The sequence below is a fragment of the Mya arenaria genome, chromosome 12 (genome assembly GCF_026914265.1).
Source record: "Mya arenaria isolate MELC-2E11 chromosome 12, ASM2691426v1".
NCBI lineage: Eukaryota > Metazoa > Mollusca > Bivalvia > Myida > Myidae > Mya > Mya arenaria.
In genome coordinates, this window is record NC_069133.1 from 33,255,613 (window position 1) to 33,277,981 (window position 22,369).

Sequence of the window (22,369 nt, forward strand, 5' to 3'; positions counted from 1 at the left end):
TCAACATCATTGCCAACAACCACATCATCATTATTACCATTAACATCAACCCCATCAACATCATTGCCAACAACCACATCAGCATTATAACCATTAACATCTCCCCCATCAACATCATTGCCAACAACCACATCATCATTATTACCATTAACATCAACCCCATCAACATCATTGCCAACAACCACATCATCATTACAACCATTAACATCTCCCCCATCAACATCATTGCCAACAACCACATCATCATTATAACCATTAACATCAACCCCATCAACATCATTGCCAACAATCACATCATCATTATAACCATTAACATCAACCCCATCAACATCATTGCCAACAACCACATCATCATTATAACCATTAACATCTCCCCCATCAACATCATTGACATCAACCCCATCAACAGCATCCCCACCAACATTATTCCCATCAACGTCATTACTATCAATACCACTCCCTTCAACATCATAACTTTCAACATCACCATCATATCATGCCCATCAATGCTGTTATTCATGATGTAAACTGCAACATCATCATTGTACAAGCTTTTACAAACATTTACATTATTTTTAGAAGCATCTCTTAAAGTATTCAAATGAAATGTTTGAAGGAATTCTGAAATGTTATTTAAGTCTGCCATTGCCTAATTTAGAAAAAATGTAGCTGTCTGTGTCCTCATCATCTAAACAACATCATTCTTCACTGCTGATGTCTGATACATCTGACACTTCCTGAGCCATGACTCCATTAATGTTAACGAAGTCCAGAACATCAGGAATGTCATCTGTTGACCAATATGGCCTTTTCAAATTGACATCGCTATAAGTTTGTCACCCTTAAATAAAATTTCATCCATCGTTTCCTCATTCCAGTTTGTTGGTTGATTTGTATAGGATGTTACTAATGCGCACTAATTTGCTACACATGGTCTCCCTCTGCTACAAAACTGTTTGCTTCCTTGATGCCTAGTAGCTTTTGCTTGGAACATGATGTGAAATCTAAAGAGTGATTACAAAAAAACTGACAAGAACTGTATTTGAATTAGCATTATTTGATTCCCAACCATTTTGACTTATCAACATTAGGGAACAAATTCTTATCCAAATCACAATATTTTGCCTTAAGTCTTTATTTTTCTACAAATATTAGATTTTCAATACCACATTAAAAATGTAAGCTATTTTAACTAGTATGGTATAGAAGTAAGTAAGACTCATTTATTTATCAAAATGCTACCATAAATATCCTATAAGTTTGATAAGTAAGTTATGGAAAAAGTCAGTTTTATTAGGATAAGACTTAATTCACTTAAGATGCTACTGCAATAACTTATATCGCCTCAGAATATCAAATATTAAGGTAATCATTTAACTTCTTCAAGCACAAGTTACAATACATAACTAGGATAAGGAATATTTCTTAAGTATTTAAAAAAAAAGAACAAATAAAAACACCTAATTACTGTAATCTTCAGATGTGGCGCAAATAAATCTTCAAAATTATTTGGATTTCATAATTTTTAACATGTACATGTATATGTTTACTGTTGTTGTTTTCTTTTCTGACAAAAGTGAAATCACAGCACTATGGCATCATTATTATGACATCATTTTATTGAAATTCATTGAGTTACTACAGTGTTGCATATTTTTTTAAATCAAACTTGGCATAGTTTTCAGTGCAACACTGTATGTAACTCAAGTTACGACAGTGTTGCATAAATGAAAATAGTCAAATTAAGATATGACTTTTGGACAACTTTTCATTTTAAGTACTTAAAAATCAATATTTTTTCAAAAATATTTTTATGACAGATTGAAAACTGTTAAAGCATGTAAAAAAAGCAAAAACATCATTTTGTGAAAAAAATAGAGTTACAACACTATTGCGTTCGGCCCTCATAATATATATATAAAAAAAAAATAAATTAATAAATCATTCCCAGTCAGTGCATTATGATCCAAACCAATGTCCAAAATAAAATCTGTTTTCATAAAAAACCCCGATTTATTGTTAATGATCATAACTTTATGGTGTTTTTTCTTCATATTGAACTAACACTTCTCTTCTTATTAGATCATTAACATAATCATATCTTTCCTTTTCTTTTATCAGAAGACAAGTTCATATTTTGACATATTTAATATTTCCAAATGTTTGCAGGAAATGCTATAATAGCCAGTTTTTAAATGCTAGTCACATAATTACATACTGAACAATTTATATAAGGGAGGTAACCACTTAATTTTCATTTAACAATTCAGGTTGGAGAGTTACCTGTCATTCCAAATGATAAACTTTCTAGAATTTATGATTAAATATTTCAGTGGAAAACAATCTACCTTCTATATTAAACTTTTTACAAGTATCTAAAATCTTGTTATTAAAGGCATTTTCCCACAAGATAACTTGCCAATGTTATAGAGGACTTTCATGGCTTATCATGTATTTTACCATGATTTCCTTCAGGAAAATAATTAATAATGGTACAAGAGGAGAGTTTGAGCATGTGTGAGGTGACATAGTAAGATCCCCCCTTCTAAACCTGCTGGCATTCAGCTTTTGAATTCTAAGAATCATTTAAAGAAGGGTCAGAATGTGTGTGTGTGTGTGTGCGTGCGTGCGTGCGTGCGTGCGCGCGTGTGTGTGTGTGCGCTTGCATGTGGTGGCCCAGTTAAACCCCTGCACTTCCTAGTTAAACACTAAGACACTAAGTAAATGTAATTCAATACATACCACACTGCCATCTAGGTCAAGTTTCTCATCGGCAAGGTCAAGGATACTGGGATCTGAAGGTAGAAATAAGAAACTGTAAATAAATAATAAATAAGAAACTGTAAATAAATAAGAAACTGTAAACTGTAAATCGACTAATACTCTCACAGGGATGCAATTTAACAGGTAGATCAAGGGCTGAATCTATTTTGGTGGGTTTATTTGGGCTTTAGGGCCCCCCCCATGGAGATCATAGGGGTTGGAGCACCCAGCCACATAGTGTCAATACAAACAACAAATAAAGTAACAACCAAAAACAACCTGTTACATTTTTTAAACTGTTAAAAAACAATTCTACTTTTTTTCTTTTCTTTTTGTAATATTTTTTCTTTTCTTTTTTTTGTCCCTGGAGGCATGTTATATAGATCGACAGAAATCTGGGAATCTGCGGACAAAGCACATCCCTGCTTATGCCATGATTATACTGGCAATTGAAGGGCTGTAACTCTGTAGTGTCTATGGTGTAATGCTGATTATAACATATTATCTCTTTAACAACAAGCATTTTCAGTGAAAAGATATCCCCCGCCAACGATGGCTTCTTTGTGCTTGATGGCTTGTTTGTGCTTGAAGGTTAAAAAAAATCTCAGAAAGAATAAGATAAGCACATTGGTTTATCCCTTTCCGAGCCAAATTATAAAATATCGACCGGGACAACTTTATGATAAAATTTTTTAACGAAATAAATCAGAGGGATGATTAAATAAAACTGTCTTTTCCGAAACTGCTTACTCAGAAACATCAATCATTGCAAAATAGTACTCAATAGTTGAGATAAAAATGTAGCCGTAGAAATTCAACGAAGAAGTTCATTGCAGGATGTTGGTTCATATAACATTCAAGTTTCATTAAATTCTAGCTACTAGTTACTGAGAAACGGCTGCAAACAATGATTTTTTAATAAATCAAGGGCAATAACTCTAAGGAAAATTGACCAATCCAAAAGAAAAATAGACAGGCATCATCACAGTATGTTGGTTCTTATTTATTCCAAGTGTCATGAAATTCTACCAGCTAGTTGCATAGAAAAGGCTGCAAACATGGATCTTTTAATAAATCAAGGGCAAATAATTCATATAGAAATTACACAATCCTAAATATAAATATACAGGCATCATCGCAGTATGTTGGTTCATATTTATTTCAAGTTTCAAGAATTTCTACCATCTAGTTACTGAGAAATGGCTGTAAGTGAGAGTTTTTCAAAAAATCAAGGGCAATAACTCCAAGTACAATTGACCAATCCAAAAAAAAAATGAACAGGCATCATCCCAGTATAGTAATTCATATTTATTTTAAGTTTCATGAAATTCTGCCAGCTAGTGACTGAGAAATGGCTGTGAATGTGCATTTTTCAAAAAATCAAGGGCAATAACTCCAAGGACAATTGACCAATCAAATTGTTTTTTGGACGGGCATCATTCCAGTATAGTGGTTCATATTTATTTTAAGTTTCATGAAATTCTACTGGCTAGTTACTGAGAAAACGCAGGTGACGGACGGACGGACGGACGGACGGAAGGAAGGACGGATGGACGGAAGGACGGACGGACAACGCCATTTCAATATCCCCCTCCCTATTTCATAGGCGGGGATAATAACACTAAGTTTGGTAATCACTGGCAAAACCTTGGTTGACTGTAAAAAAAAATGCTTTAATAATAAGATTGCAAACAAGTTTAAATTTTTGTCAAATAATGGCATTTCAAATGTCATAAAGCATTGATTAAAGATCACCATGATTTGCCCTTTGACCTATTGAGCCCAAAATCAATAGCGGTCATCAACTGACATGATGACCAATGAAAGTAATACGAAGTTTGAAGAATCTACACTTTGTTGATTACATGACGATGCCGGACAAAGTAATCTGTATGTTTCTGCCATGCTCAGCAGGCGACATGAAAATGTTATACGAATCTAGTGAATCTCTTGAAAATTTCAGACATTCTTGCAATTACCTACCCATAAACATGACTGTCTGTGTGTGTTTATCTCACTGAAACCTATATATATAATTCCAGACACATAAAACTACACAAAACCCAACGAAAAAGCAAGAATCCACGTGAAAACTGCGTAAATCCCAGAAAATCTAAAAACTAGTCCACATTCAAATGAAACCTGCACAATATGGGCATATTCTATTTACAAAACTGGGCTTTATCAATGTTTTGGCTAGCCATGGCTGGATTTTTACTCATATCGTAATCACCTGAGACTTTATTTGACCTAGTTCGGGTTTTTATCATTGTCAGGCTTGGAGTTTGTGGGACTATCTCAGACATTAGCCACATATTACGAAATTTTGGTTGACAAATCGCAAATTTGTTATTGAAAAGTTATCTTGTTTATTTCGAATATTAAAAGGACAATCCCAGCATTCGCCATCACTCACCAGGGCCGTAAAAGGTTAACAAATGGCTCCCTTCATTGCAAAACACTGCTTTCATAATGAATTTCTACTTTTGGACACCTAACACCACGATCAGGCCACGATCAGGCACACTTTGGGACAAGAATATAAACATATTGACAGCTAAATGCGTCACTGTTGCAAATTGCATCATTTAAATTCGAGCCCAGCTCCAGTCCAGACTTTTTTCTACTCAATTGATTAACAATGGGCATAAAAAATATGTTTGCCAGGGTAGTAGGACTTTGTAATACAATATGCACCTAACGCACAATTATATTAGGGCATACATAGTTCCAAATGTTCAACCCAGGGTTGGTAATACAACACGCACCTCAAGTATAACTATATGGGGGCTTTCATTAAGTACCAAATGTACAACCCTCATGAGGGCCGATATTCGAATAACATCTTAAAAAACTTCAGAACTGAAGTCATTTTCCTTTCTTCAGTATTTCCATGGTCATTTTATACATTAACATAGATATCTGAGATACTTTTAATGATAAATACACTTATACACTTCTTTAATTTGACTCAGAAAATCAATTTATCATTATTAGAAATGACTTAATTTAGATGTTTTTATAAATCAGGCCCAGACACACAAGCTTCTGATGCCAATTGATGCCTATGCTACATATGATGCAACACCATTGCCAATTATTATTCAATGTTTATGATGTGGAACATTTATGGCATCTTTATTCTATTACATTGTTATCGCACTATAATAATATTGAATTAAAAAGAGCTCAACAAGTAATTACGCAATACAAGTTCTGAGAAATTTTCAATATCAAACAAGGGGAATAACTTAACATTATTTCAAGCCAGATTTATCGGCCTTGCCTCACAGTGCACATAAGTATTTTTAATACCCCCGTAGCAGTAATAGACGGATCTGGGTAAAGTAAGGCCAGACTTTTTTATTTTTCATTTTACGGGAGCGCCGTACCTAAATATTGAAAAACCCAAATAAGAAAAAGATTCAAATTCCTAACTTTATTTTTATTCTTTTCGCCGCCGGTTTCTTCATTCTCCGATCAAAAATAATTTAGTGTTATTTAACCTAACGCTAATTTCACAACAACAAAAAATTATCGCGCACAATTTGTAAGATGGCGGAAGCTTGGGTATTTTTGCTTATGATGTTAACTGAAATATGTTTCATTGTTTTGTGATATCACATTCATATTATATGCCATAATGAAAATAAAACTTGAAACTTGCTTATTATCATCATCTAAATGCTTGTAAGGAAAATTGCCGCCTTTTATGAAATTTTAAAGTGATTTAGTTTGAAGACTGATACTGTTGTTCATAAAATTGTGGCTTTTGTCATTTTGTGATATCGGAACAGAATTGTATTTTCTTTATACCAAAGCATAAAATCACTAAAATATTTCTGTGTGTAGACCTGTTTACACAACGACACACTGAGAATTGGAATTTGCTGTACATATTCCGACTACAGAAAAAGACGAGAATGTGACATTGGATTTTGCTTGTTTGTATAAAGACAATAAAGTTATATAAACATATTGAATACCATTTTAAAGGGCATTGACACCTCTTTTCATGTCACCTATTTTAAAATGGATTGTTTGTATGTTGATTAAGAAACTTAAAAAAAACTGGACTCGACCGTGAAATTAGGTAAGTTTGAGTTACATACCTTGTTTCTTTTTTGTATATCAGACATTAAATTTCCTCAGATGTGTTGTTTATCTCATTATATACACCCAAAATGATATTAATCAACATTTTAGACACAAACAATGAGCCAGATGTCTTTGAAGGTTTTGCCAGTGCAAGATTCAGTGACTATTAAAAACACTACAAAAGTGTAGAAGCTAGCACATATTAAAATCATGCACATGTATATATACAGAATTGATTAAATAATCATTATGTGAAATAACAGCTTGTTTTGCCTTTATAATACAGAACTATTGTTGCATCATTTAATCGATTACCAATTATTTGCAAATATTAATGTCCTGAGTGAGAATTGTTTATATTTATATGTTAAATCTGCGTTAGGAAGTCTGGATTTTTTCCACTAAACTTTGTTTTTCATATAAATCCAATATAGCTGCCGCTGTTTCTGCTACAGAAAGTTGGCTGTTTTCTGGCCGTTTCTTGGCCAAATACTGGCTGCTCTGTTTAGACACACTGGCCCAATGACCTGGCCAATTTTCAGCCAGTTTATGGCCAAATCCATGGAAATTGCTGGATGGTGGCATTCTTGTTTAGGTTTTCATTGAGACAAGCCGCATTTTTAGTTTTTTTAGTTATTTTAAGAACTTTGGATTTTTGGCTAAATGTTTGATAATTTTACAAAGATTTAAAATGAATAACACTTATGCTGTGGCTGTCATTTTATTTTCTACAAACTTGGAACATTTTGGCATTTATTCCTGTTAAGAAATACATAACTTAGATAGTATTTAACTTGAGAAATTTTAGACTTTCTGAAAGTATGGACACTTAGGTTTATTTGAGACACTACAAATATATTTGAAGAAGTTGTAATTTTATTTCACCAAATAAAACTAGAGATTACTTTTTTGAAAAAGCGCTTGTCTCCCCTATTGTGTGGTCGTATCTGAGAAAAAAAAAGATGGACATGAAATTTGTAATTATGGACAGGAGACAAACCAACAGTGAAGTTTGGTTTATTCACCTGTATTAAATAGTGAATATCTACTGCGACCTTGACCTTTGACCTATTGATCTCAAAATCAATAGGGGTCATCTACTAGTCATGACCAACTAGCATACCAAGTATAAAGTTCCTGAGTGCAAGCGTTCTTTAGTTATTGAGCAGAAACGAAGTGTGACGGATGTACTGACGGACAGGGCAAAAACAATATGTCTCCCCATTAATTGGGGAGACATAATAAATTCAGTTGAAGCTTTAAGGAGACTTTTTTTTATAAACACAGAATCCTGTCCATGGCTATACTATGATATCTTATCAGTTCTTCCAATCAATCAAACTGGTATAAAATGTAACTAGATCAAAGCATTCTCCTGATATTGCACGGAAATATTTTTTTACATTAGAGGTCACAGCGACGTTGACCTTTGACCTTGTGACCCCCCAAAATATAGGAGTTTTCTAAACCTCATGATCAACCTCCCTACCAAGTTTGGTGAACCTAGGTCAAACCATTCTCAAGATATTGAGCGGAAATGTTTTTTACATTGGGGGTCGCCGCGACCTTGACCTTTGACCTAGTGACCCCAAAAACAATAGGGATCTTCTACACCTCATGACCAACCTCCCTACCAAGTTTGGTGAACCTAGGTCAAACCGTTCTCAAGATTTTGAGCAGAAATGTTTTTTATATTGGGGGTCGCCTCGACCTTGACCTTTGACCTAGTGACCCCAAAAACAATAGGGATCCTCTACACCTCATGACCAACCTCCCTACCAAGTTTGGTGAACCTAGGTCAAACCATTCTCAAGATATTGAGTGGAAATGTTTTTTGCATTGGGGGTCGCCGCGACCTTGACCTTTGACCTAGTGACCCCAAAAACAATAGGGATCTTCTACACCTCATGACCAACCTCCCTACCAAGTTTGGTGAACCTAGGTCAAACCGTTCTCAAGATTTTGAGCAGAAATATTTTTTATATTGGGGGTCGCCGCGACCTTGACCTTTGACCTAGTGACCCCAAAAACAATAGGGATCCTCTACACCTCACGACCAACCTCCCTACCAAGTTTGGTGATCCTAGGTCATGCGGTTTTCCAGTTATCGATCGGAAACGAAGTGTGACGTTCGGACGGACTACCGGACAGGGCAAAAACAATATGTCTCCCCCAGAGAGGGGGAGACATAATAACTTGAAATGTTTGAGCCACATTCTTTCTGAAACCTGACGATGCCCCCTAACAGCTGTGGCACAACACTATTATACAAAAGGCAGAAGTATAGAGTTCAAAACAAGTGTGCACAACTTAAAAACATGCATTGTATAAAATAATTCGAAAAAAAAATCGAAAAAAATACATCTTATTTTTATTCTTTTTTCTCGACGCTCATTTTTTGACAACTTTTTCTTATTTTTATTCCCTCCTCCTGGCACTAATTTTTGAAAAAATTCCCATAAAACGAAAAAACTCTGGCCTAACTGTTCTGTACCATGTTGTCATGGACAGCATTCAATAACTAGCATTCATGTGCTATTTATCCGCATGCTACTTATAGCATGATTAAGCTCCGCCTACTTGTTTACATTTTGATATGGGAGTTAATATAATATAAACAAAAACAAAAACAAAACACTTAAACATGGTACGTTTTAATGGGTATAGATTACATTATAATGTCACTGATTAAGTTATTGACAAAGCTTCATTTATCTTTTCATAGGGTTCTTTAGTTTTGATATCTGCAGAGATATGACTTTACCTCTATTTTTTACTTTTAAATAACAGACTAGCCAAAAACAAAATATTTCAGTTGCCCCACAAAAATGAGGGAAGCAACCACATCATTTCATGAAAGGAAAATTTCACAAAGGATAGGCTTTGATTTGATTAAAGTTTTATTTATAGTAATGAGGGCAAGTTTGATTTAAAACTGTCACACCTACTTGTTCATGTCTATAAGTTCTAAACTCTGTTTAGAATTCCATATGATTGTTGTTCTGTTGAACTATGGTGATATTCAAGTCAAATAATATATTTTTTTGAAGCATTCTATTTCAAGACAGTTTTTAAAACTATAGACTTCCCCTGTGAAATTTCAGGAGCTGCTTTTGATTTTATTAAATACTTAAAAGTTGATGACTAATGACCAATTCACTGAATTAAACTTTTAAGAACTTTTTCAGAAGAGTTCTAGAACTGGTTATGTAATGTTCTAGAATTGTTCAAGAAACTCAATTGAATTCTTTAACAGTAACTATTGCAAATTTTTGTTCTTTAAGCTCAAGAAATGAACCTTACAAAATTAAAAACAACATATGATACAAGAGCTGTTGTAGGACAGTGCACTCAACTATACAAATGAATACAATAATGAAGCATTATATGTGCCTGCCATAAAAGCAATAAAAAAGGTTAAATTAAAAGTAAACAGGAAACACTGCAATGCCAGCAAACCTGCATGAGGTTTTCAATAAAAATGATTGACTGGAGAAATTCAGTCTTTGTTGTGAGATTCAGTTTCAACTGATTTTTCCTATTTTAAGAAACAGTAACCTTTACCCTAGGGGCCACAAATGCAACCAAAAGTCCCCCATAAACTCTTCTTAAAAAAACAAGAGCTGTCACAGAGACAGCGCGCTCGACTATTCCGCCGCTTTTCAGTGTAAGGATTGAAAAGTTTTGGCAAAACATGCATGGATCACTGTTAGATTAGATTTCAATGCAATACATGATGTGCGGAGATATTAACATAAAAGTGGTTACATGCAAAATTTTAACCAGAATTGTTAAGTGTAATAATAAAGGGCCATTATTTGCAAAACACAGTTATCTAACTTGATTATTTAATTAGGTTGGGTGGTTGAATACCATTGTATAAAGTCTCAATGCAATACATCAAGTAGTTGCTGAGATATTATTCTATGTGTGCTAACATGCAAGACCTTAACCAGAATTTCTAAGTCGCATAATAAAGGGGCAAAAATTATATAATATGAAAGTTAGAGTTATCTTACTTGATTAAATAACAAGGTTAAATGGTTGGGAGCCTGTGTGTAAAGTTTCAATGCAATACATGATGTATTTGCTGAAGCATTGACTTAAAAGTGGTTACATGCAAAACCGTAACCAGAATTTCTATGTTGAATAAAAAAGGGGCCATTATTTGAATTTAATGCAAACTAGAGTTATCTTACTTGGTTATTTAAGTAGATTGGATGGTTGAGTACCATTTTATAAAGTCTCAATGCAATACCTCAAGCAGTTGCTGAGATATTAACCTATGTGTGCTTGCACGGAAAACCTTAACCAGAATTTCTAAGTCAAATAATAAAGGCCTATTATTGGCATTAAATGCAAAGTGGGTTATCAAACTTGGTTAATTGAGTAGGTTGGATGGTTAAGTACCATTGTATCAAGTCGCAATGCAATACCTCAAGTAGTTGCTGAAATATTAACCTATGTGTGCTTGCACGCAAAACCTTTACCACAATTTCTAAGTCAAATAATAAAGGCCTATTATTGGCATTAAATGCAAAGTAGAGTTATCAAACTTTGTTAATTAAGTAGGTTGGATGTTTGAGTACCATTGTATAAAGTCTCAATGCAATACCTCAAGTAGTTGCTGAGATATAAACCTATGTGTGCTTGCATGCAAAACTTTAACCAAGGGGTGACGCCAACGCTGATGCTTGGGTGAGTAGTATAGCTCTCCTTATTCTTCGAATATTCGGGCTAAAAACAAGTTTGGTCACAATAGGTCAACCCTTACTTAAGTTATTTAGTAACAAACAATAACATATTTTTAGTAACAGTGACCTTGACCCTAGAAGCTACAAACGCATTTCCTTGAAAGGTCTCTATAAACTCGCGCTTTATACCATGTTTGGTCCAGATATGTTAATCCTACTAATATTATTCATTACTTACCAATTTTCTATTTTTAGTAACAGTGACCATGACCTTGGGTCCCAAAAACAATCACATGAAAGGTCTGTACAAACTATTCCTATATAAGTTTGGTTGCAATATGTTAACTTCAATTAAAGAAATTCAGTTCCAATCATATTTCTATTTAAGCAACAGTGATCTTGACCTTGACCCTAGTGGCCCCAAACTCAATACCATGAAACATCTTCATTAACTCTTATTATATACCAAGTTTGGTAACTATATGTCTAACTTAACTAAAACTAGAGATTGCTTTTTTGAAAAAGCGCATGTCTCCCCCATTGTGTGGTCGTAGGTGAGAAATAATCAATGATGGACATGAAATTTGTACTTCCTCCCTACCAAGTTTGGTGAACCTAGGTCAAACCATTCTCAAGATATTGAGCGGAAATGTTTTTTACATTGGGGGTCGCCGCGACCTTGACCTTTGACCTAGTGACCCCAAAAACAATAGGGATCTTCTACACCTCATGACCAACCTCCCTACCAAGTTTGGTGAACCTAGGTCAAACCGTTCTCAAGATTTTGAGCAGAAATGTTTTTTATATTGGGGGTCGCCGCGACCTTGACCTTTGACCTAGTGACCCCAAAAACAATAGGGATCCTCTACACCTCACGACCAACCTCCCTACCAAGTTTGGTGAACCTAGGTCAAACCGTTCTCAAGATTTTGAGCAGAAATGTTTTTTATATTGGGGGTCGCCGCGACCTTGACCTTTGACCTAGTGACCCCAAAAACAATAGGGATCCTCTACACCTCACGACCAACCTCCCTACCAAGTTTGGTGATCCTAGGTCATGCGGTTTTCCAGTTATCGATCGGAAACGAACAAAGCATTCTCCTGATATTGCACGGAAATATTTTTTTACATTAGAGGTCACAGCGACGTTGACCTTTGACCTTGTGACCCCCCAAAATATAGGAGTTTTCTAAACCTCATGATCAACCTCCCTACCAAGTTTGGTGAACCTAGGTCAAACCATTGTCAAGATATTGAGCGGAAATGTTTTTTACATTGGGGGTCCCGCGACCTTGACCTTTGACCTAGTGACCCCAAAAACAATAGGGATCTTCTACACCTCATGACCAACCTCCCTACCAAGTTTGGTGAACCTAGGTCAAACCGTTCTCAAGATTTTGAGCAGAAATGTATTTTATATTGGGGGTCGCCGCGACCTTGACCTTTGACCTAGTGACCCCAAAAACAAGAGGGATCCTCTACACCTCACGACCAACCTCCCTACCAAGTTTGGTGATCCTAGGTCATGCGGTTTTCCAGTTATCGATCGGAAACGAAGTGTGACGTACGGACGGACTGACGGACTACCGGACTACCGGACTGACGGACAGGGCAAAAACAATATGTCTCCCCCAGAGAGGGGGAGACATAATTAGTTGGTAACTTCTAAATTAGAGTTTGACGCCACCCTCCCGCAGTCTCGTCTAACAATGACGTACGTCATATTCTAATTACCAGGTTTCACTTTGTTAAAAACATAAACATGTGCCTGTCAAAAGCAATAAAAAAGTCAATTAAGGGCCATAATATGTTTTTAGGGTTATGTAACTTAATAGTGTAATGACTACTGTGTAAAGTATGAAGGCCATTGAATGAACAGTATTTGAGATCAATTACAAAAGTTAAAACCCAAAGCTGCCCAAAAACTTGAATTTAACTTTTTTAGTCAATCAAGGGCATAATTGTATTTAGGATAGTATGGTGTTATGTAACCTCATTGTGGGATGGCCGTAGCTAGTAAGTCAGCTGTGCGAAGTATTAAGTGATTTGAATGAAGGGTACAGAAGTAATCCCAACTTACCCTAAAACTAGAACTAGATACAATGTGCCTTAAACTCTAACCCATGAGTACCTAAGTCAATCAGGGGCCACAATTTGTATTTAGATTGAAATGGTGTAACATATCCTATTTGTAAGATTATCTTCAATAATTGTGTTATATTTTAGTATTAAGTCATTTATATGAAGGGTATAAAAGTTACTAGTAAAACCCCCAACTTGCCCTAAAACTTTAACCTGACAGATTATTTACCCTAAAACTAAGTTAACCTAAGTTCCTAAGTCAATCAGGGGCCATAATCTGTATGGGATAATGTGGAGTTATGTAAGGATATTTCAGTTATAAGTGATAATGCAAAATTTCCATAAAACTTTAACCGGGCGCCGAAGCAGACACCGTAGCAGGTGTAGATGTTAACGCCGACGCCAGAGCGAGTAGTACTGCCTCCTTATCCTTCGCCTCTAGTAAAGCTAAAAATATACAAACAATTAACAACCAGGAAGTTTATGCTAAGACTAATGGAGCTTAACCTAACAACTATTAAATTCAGAGTTTTGGGCCTTTCTATGTTTATGCGTATTGTCTCTGGCAACATGTGCAACAAGTTTCATATGAATATCTTGAATGGTTTTGAGTTAAGGCCTTCTGAAGGTTTAAGATTTTGCGAAACAACACCAACAGTGCTGCAGCCACCACCACCACCAACACCTGAGTGAAAGCTATGACATTTTCCATATTAATTTTTTTTTTTAAACACAACAGGCTGATATTTACTAAACCAAACACGCTCAGTAATTTAAGATAACAGTAGAAGGGTGAGGGACAAAGGGGGGAACAAGATACCAGTAAACATTATCAAACTTTAATTAAACTAAATATAGCCTTCTGACATTTCGTCTGCAGAAAGTTTAAATAATTAATGAAACTAATTTACATTTCTCATTACTGGGTGTTGAAAATATGAAATGCCCTTGCATTTGGTACTAGATAATTATGGGATAAATTTTGTTATTTATGACTTGACAATTCATACAGAAAATTCAGTATTATCCTAAAAAAATATGATTTAGAATAATTGAATGTATAACATTAAATTGTATCCTTCTCCCTTGCTATTATTCCAAAATAACATACCATTTATGTCATATTAAACGCACAGGGTAAATCCCTTTTGAGATGTGCGCTGAAAAAGAACCATTTTTTTTGCTTTCAGCAATTTGAGACAAAAACATGAAACAAGAGGCCCATGAGGGCCTGTGCTCTACTGACTTGCCTTGTTTAGTCACTTTCTGTATCGAGGTCATAAAGACATTTGTAAGCAACTGATGGTTACATAGCAACTCTAACAATTTCAATCTAGCCATGAATGAGCTAATTTAAGACAGGAGCCAAGCTTTCATAGATATCTAACTAATGTATAAGTAAGGTGACGATCGGATAATAAATGAAGACACTATTGTGTTTAGAAGCTCAATATTAGCAGTTTTGCAAATTCAAAGGGCCATAGTACAGTCACGCTTGGTCGGATCTGGCTAGTATTGGAACTAAGCTCTCATTGTTATCTAACTAATGTATAAAATGGTAAACATCAGATTTTCTAATTTGTTCTATTTAAGCTCAATTATTTCAATTTTGAGTATTCCAAGGGCCATTATCCAGTCATGAAAGGACAGATATAGCTGGTTTAAGAAAGGAACAAAGACCTTATAGATATCAAATCACTGTTTAAGTCTGGTAAACATCAAATTATAAATAAAGGCACTTATTGATGTGTTAACAAGTTATATTAAAGCTGTGTTGCCAGTTTTAAAGGGCCATAATCCAGTCATGCATGGACAGATCTAGCTGTTTTTCGAAAACAACCGAGCGATTCATTGGTTATCTAGCTTCTGTATGAGTTTAGAACTATTAAACGAAGACTTAAATTGATCATGTTCACAAGGTCAATCATTGCAATTTTGACTAATTCAAGGGCCATAATTTTGTTGTGGATGGACATATCTGGCTGGTTAACAAAAACAAATCAAGCCCTTATTGATATTTAGCTAATGTATAAGTTAAGCAAAAATTGGATAATAAATAAAGGTTTTATCACGTTCACAAGCAATTGTTTACTGACGCAGGGACAGACAGACAACGGACACCACGCAAGCTTTAAAGCTGAGTCTTGTTTTGGCCAGTAGAGCTAAAAGTGATCAGTATACGCTGTATTGTAGCTGTGTAAATCAATAAAATTGTCCACTGAACACATGGCTTCCACTTTTAAATCAATACACAACTTTTGACAATTTTATCAGGACTGTCATAATGTACAATTATAGGTGTGTTTTTTTCCAGACATGCATGATGTCAGCACATGTTCTAAAATTGTGGCTGTAGAAGTGCTTTTCATTGCATTTTTTTTAGTTTAGGGTTATTCATTGTTCATGTCACAAAATTGGAAAATAAAGCAGCCATAAGACCCCTGACCCATGTCTCAAAGCAGCCAAAAGACCCCTGACCTATGTATTAGGGCACCTCAAAAATGGAAACAGGTTGATTTGTTTTATTTTCTAAACTTGGTGTTCAAATCTATAAATACTTGCTAATGAGTTTAATTTACACAAGAATGTGGCAAAATATAGAAAATATAACACCAAGATTTTCATTTGATGACTAAAATCAATCAAGGATCTCTTAGAAAACAACACCCTGGTCCATTATAAAAACATAAATAATCTACAGGCAATTTATTTCCAACAAGTATCATTATGAAAACGATTAATCAGATTTTGAATTCAAAAGGAATTTTATTCAAAGCAATGATAATTACTTTGAAAAAAATCTCAGACCCCCCTCCAAGGATCTTTCAAACTATGATGTAGACAGACTCAGAATTCTGCAAATGTGCAAAGGTGTCTTATAAAAAAACTAAACAACTTTAGAGATGACAACTTAATGGCAAACATGATTTTTATGAGAACATTACTTAATTGAATCTGCCAACTTGCAACCCCATAAAATATAACCGAAACACTCAACTGAGAAGCTATAGAGCAAACATTAAAGTTGTCAAAGTTTGTATTAGTTTGGGCACACCAAATCGTTTCCGTGTTAACCGTGTTGGACGGAGAGGTTTTGGGCTTCCCGATCGAAAAAACCCTAACACATTATATATGATCAACGATTTCACTGAATATTTTTAATTTCCAGTAACTATAATTCTGACTTAACAGAACACATGTGTATATATACCATGTTAATCATATTTTAAACTAGTATTCTTGGCATTTGATATCAGAAAATGATGCATTAATCTGTGTGATTTCCATGATCAATATACTTATATACAAAATTCATTTGAACTCAATTTGCAGTGGAAATCTATCTGACAATTGGGAACGGACGAAGGAGGCTCTGCATGGTGATTATACAGCTACATTATAAAGTGTCACTCATTTAAGTATTTTTTTGAGAGTACGCTAATGTTTTTTTAGGAAATCTAGATTATAAGGTTTTCTAACTTAGTACATTGACACTAAAAATGAGGACAATTTGGTATGGTATTATGCTCAGGGCTTCTAAAAACAGGCAATTTGCCGGTCTGGACCGATTTTGACCAAGCCTGGAACCGATTTCAGTTTTAAAAAGTGTCCAAAAAATCGGTCAATAAAAACTGTAGAAATTGTAAAACACAAACATTCTTGGGTCATTCAAACATTTAAAATTACCCCCAATAAAAGTGTCCTAGTTACCATCAGACCAATGCGACCAGCTGCTTTTTCCGCTACGCTGAACATTCGATATCTGTTAATTTGTAGACGCTTGCAATCGGTCGAATCACATGTATTGGTAGGTCGCAAAAGACACGATTAAACAAATTATGTGTTAATTATGTGCTTCAAGCTATCCTGATTAAGTGTTAAAATCGGTCCATATTTTCACATAGCATGCAATTTGCTATGTCGTCGTCGATCATTACATGATATATCGGATTGTTGATTACCAAATTGTTAAATTTAAATTGTAATAAAGTAGCATTGCTGGTTAAAAACGTTTTTAAAGATAAATGCAATTGTCATTGTTAATCCCCGAAAGCATTAAAATTCTGAATTAATAAACCTAGTCCTACCAGATATCAACAGCGACACGCTTATTAAACTACATAGTCTGAAAGCTGAGTGCGCCGCTTTCGTCATTTTCATACACAGTAATGAAAAATTTGTTGTCGATATCTTACAAATTGCCACATCGCGAAAAAATATTGACAGAGTTCATGTCGCTAAAATGTGTCACATTACTATATAATCTTTCGAACATGTCTTTTTTAAGGGGGGGGATATATATATATATATATATATATATATATATATATATATATATATATTTTTTTTTTTTTTTTTTTTTTTTTTATTTTTTTTGGGGGGGGGGGGGGGGGGTCGCCGGGTCCAGACCGATTTAGGTTCCAAACTTTTAGAAGCCCTGCTTATGCTGTGTTGTTTTTTCTTTGGTCAACAAGGGGCATGTCTTGACAAATATTCAAACTAGATTTAAGGACCTTGCTATACATGTGCATACTGTCCGTGACAACTTGTGTACCAAGTTTCGTTTGAATATCTTAAACAGTATTTGCACTATGTCAATTTTTCTTCCATTACTATGCAAGGTTTTGCATGATGCTAACATTATATTTCAAGATTTCAAGATTTATTTAGATCATGGGTTATTACAACCATGTGATCAGAACAATAACGCTTTAACAAACAATTAATTAAACATATATATATAAACAAAGTGGACATATATTACATACAGTTTCCTATAATAGGAAATACTAAGACAAATAAGTCGTATTGTTTTTAAAGGAGAATGACTATTTGACATTAGATAAAAGGGATTTACAAAATATAGCCAGTTTAATAAGTTCTTTTTTGTTTTATAACACAGAAGACAATCACATCTGATGTCTATAACAAAACCTTGCCTTTCTGTCTTCGAAATTACAATTACTAAAAATAGATGGATGGGCAACCTTAACTGCATGCAATATTTCAAAGTGATTTTGACATTATAAGAAATCTAGAATATTCTGCAACCTTTATATTTCTAACAAGTATAATTTTGAACATCCAATCCCATTCTGAATTAAGTACCTGTTTTTATTCAAATTGCTACAAAAAATTGTTTCAGATTTTTATCTGGAGAATCTTCAAAACTTTGATGTATGCAATCTCAGAATCCTACTTTATTTCCCATTTGCGCATAACTGCCAGATAATGTTTATAAAAAATTGGGCTTTATATAAAATTTGAGACTTATTTCTGAGATAATGGGTCATTTTATTTTCATTCATAAAGCAAGGAGAGTTGGGAGTTTTTTATTTTTTTGTTAGTTTGACTGGTTGATCCGATTTATACCATAAATCATTAAATTTAGGACGTTAGCGTATATCAGACGCAGGCAAAAAAAGGCGAGAAAACACGGAGAGGAGGAATTAAACTTCAAATCTCTAATATAATATATATATAGGACGCAATGAAAAAATCGGCAGTGGTCAAATGGGTCAAACAACACTGTCATCGCAACGGTTTGTACTATTGGTTGTAAGCTTGCTGCCTTAAGGTATATATAGATGGAGTTTTTCACACCTTCACATATTGACAGTGCACAATGATGCCACTTCACATGGAGCATGTATATCTGTTTAATTTGTTTTTACAGAATCATACTAAACAAACTCCTACAATTTTGAAACTTTAAAATAATAATTTTTATTGTCGTCTGCTGATGCCGACAGTACCAGATTTTCTACTGCCATTATAACTAAATCCATCAATTGATGAGAGTAGTGTCCCTTAGTGATATGTAAACAAACATGTTTCGGCTTAAAATGAACTCTGGAAAAAACTTCAAAAGCCTAATACCGTATTTAAGACACAGGCATTTCATCTATAAGAATTCTTGGGGGAAAAAGTGTGTCCTATATTCAATGATTTCAGTAGTTGCTATTTTCTATATAAACTGTGAAGAGCTGTGTTACATAGGACAGCGCGCTCGACTATACGCCCCTTAATTGTCTTAGATATAAATAAAATAATGATGTAATATATGTGCCTATCAAAAGCAATAAAAAAGTCAAATTAAAAAGTGAACAAGAAACGCTGCAAAACAAATGATAGTTCAAGGAACAAATTTTCAAAATTTTCAATGCAAAATATGACGTATTATTTGCTGAGATAATGACTTATTTGAAGGTGCTTACATGCAAACCCTTAGTCAAGGTATGATGCTGATGATGATGCTATGGTGAGTCAGTATAGCTCTCCATTTTCTTGGACTAATGAGCGCAAAATTGGTGAACAATCAGATGTATCAAAAGGACAGTTGTTTTCCCAATGATACTTGATAATGAAAAATATTAAATTATGCTTTCAAGTGGTTTATCGAGATATATATCAGTGAAATAATGATAAGATTTCCCTGTTTCACGTAACACTCACATACAATTTCGTGCACTTTTCTTAAACACTACAATTTACTGTCCCTTAATATTGAATGCAAAAAGTGTATTTGCTATTTATTTCGTTTTACTCATTTGCTATTTATTTAGTTAAGCTCTTAAATCATAGCTACTTCAATTCATTTTCATGGTGCGATGAGACTCCCAGAAATGCAAACAAACAATTTTGTGATCAGTCTATGTCTGCTTGTGATGCCAAAAATACAAAGCTTGTCATCATCAAATACATTTCAACTTGGTCTCAGTGCCTGCAGCAACTCTTTGAATGTTCAGTTCTTCTCCTGTTGATTGTGTTGGCGACCATATTTGTGAACCAATCAAGGGACACAAAGCATTTTTTGTGCCAAAGCAATATGATACTGCTTCACAACTGTAAGATTATTATAAAAAATATTTTTCTTCCAAGTTCCATTACTCAGCAAGAATCTTGTACAATTTTGCGAATGACAAGAATATTCATATATATATACACAACACCACAACAGGGAAAGAACAACAAAATCAACACCAACAAAAACAACTATGAGGCTGTTACGTCCATCTTAAATGTCACCATATTTGACTTTTTGGTCAGCTATTGCTTTTGCAATTTTTGCCACCAATTCCATACAGACTTTGACTCTATCATAATTTAGCCTCCATACAGACTTTGGCTATCAGGATTTAAACTCCATACAGACTTGGGCTATCATAATTTAGCCTCCATACAGACTTGGGCTATCAGGATTTAGACTCCATACAGACTTGGGCTATCATAATTTAGCCTCCATACAGACTTGGGCTATCATAATTTAAACTCCATACAGACTTGGACTCATGATTTAGCCTCCATACCGATGGTTGAAAGCGAAAAGGTTCTATCTCCTTCTTTATTTAATGTCACTTAGAACCTTTTCGCGTTCACCCCTCGATACAGACTTGGACTATCATAATTTAGACTCCATACAGACTTGGGCTATCAGGATTTAGACTCCATACAGACTTAGGCTATCATAATTTAAACTCCATACAGACTTGGGCTATCATGATTTAAACTCCATACAGTCTTCAGCTATCATAATTTAGCCTCCATACAGACTTGGGCTATCATGATTTAAACTCCATACAGTCTTGGGCTATCAGGATTTAAACTCCATACAGACATGGGCTATCATGATTTAAACTCCATACAGACTTGGACTATCATAATTTAGCCTCCATACAGACTTGGGCTATCAGGATTTCGACTCCATACAGACTTGGGCTATCAGGATTTAATCTCCATACAGACTTTGACTATCATAGTTTAGCCTCCATACAGACTTGGGCTATTATAATTTAGCCTCCATACAGACTTGGGCTATCATGATTTAGCCTCCATACAGACTTGGGCTATCATGATTTAAACTCCATACAGTCTTGGGCTATCAGGATTTAGCCTCCATACAGACTTGGGCTATCATGATTTAAACTCCATACAGACTTGGGCTATCATAATTTAGCCTCCATACAGACTTGGGCTATCATGATTTAAACTCCATACAGTCTTGAGCTATCATGATTTAAACTCCATACAGACTTGGACTATAAGGATTTAGCCTCCATACAGACTTGGGCTATCATGATTTAAACTCCATACTGTCTTGGACTATCATAATTTAAACTCTATACAGACTTGGACTATAAGGATTTAGCCTCCATACAGACTTGGGCTATCATGATTTAAACTCCATACAGACTTGGGCTATCATAATTTAGCCTCCATACAGACTTGGGCTATCATGATTTAAACTCCATATAGTCTTGAGCTATCATGATTTAAACTCCATACAGACTTGGGCTATCATAATTTAAACTCCATACAGACTTGGGCTATCATAATTTAAACTCTATACAGACTTGGGCTATCATAATTTAAACTCTATACAGACTTGGACTATAAGGATTTAGCCTCCATACAGACTTGGGCTATCATGATTTAAACTCTATTCAGACTTTCACTATCATGATTTAGAATCCATACAGACTTGGGCTATCATAATTTAGACTCCATACATCATAATTTAGACTCCATACATCATAATTTAGACTCCATACAGACTTTGACTATCATAATTTAGACTCCATACAGACTTGGGCTATGATCATGATTTAGATTCATACACACTTAGACTTTCATGGTTAAGGCTATTTCAGCTGTTGCTGGCCATACCTTCTACCAAGTGCACCATCCTCGTACTTGATACATTTTTAAACATTATTGGAGTTTGAAAAATT

At 34.7% G+C, this 22,369-nt stretch overlaps 1 protein-coding gene across 5 annotated transcripts in view; it reads right to left on the reverse strand.

Moving 5' to 3' along the window:
* Positions 1-22,369, reverse strand: part of LOC128210198 (nuclear hormone receptor HR96-like) — a 164,193-nt gene that overhangs the window by 88,451 nt on the left and 53,373 nt on the right. For 4 of the 5 annotated variants that reach the window (XM_052914386.1, XM_052914383.1, XM_052914381.1 and 1 more), the window contains one exon: positions 2,743-2,795. Coding sequence is in view for 4 of the 5 variants with exons in the window: in XM_052914383.1 (XP_052770343.1) it covers positions 2,743-2,795 (53 nt within the window). In the remaining variant the exon portion in view is untranslated. Of the gene's footprint in view, positions 1-2,742; positions 2,796-4,746; positions 4,766-22,369 lie in introns of those variants that run through there. The other variant, XM_052914384.1, reaches the window with a different exon arrangement.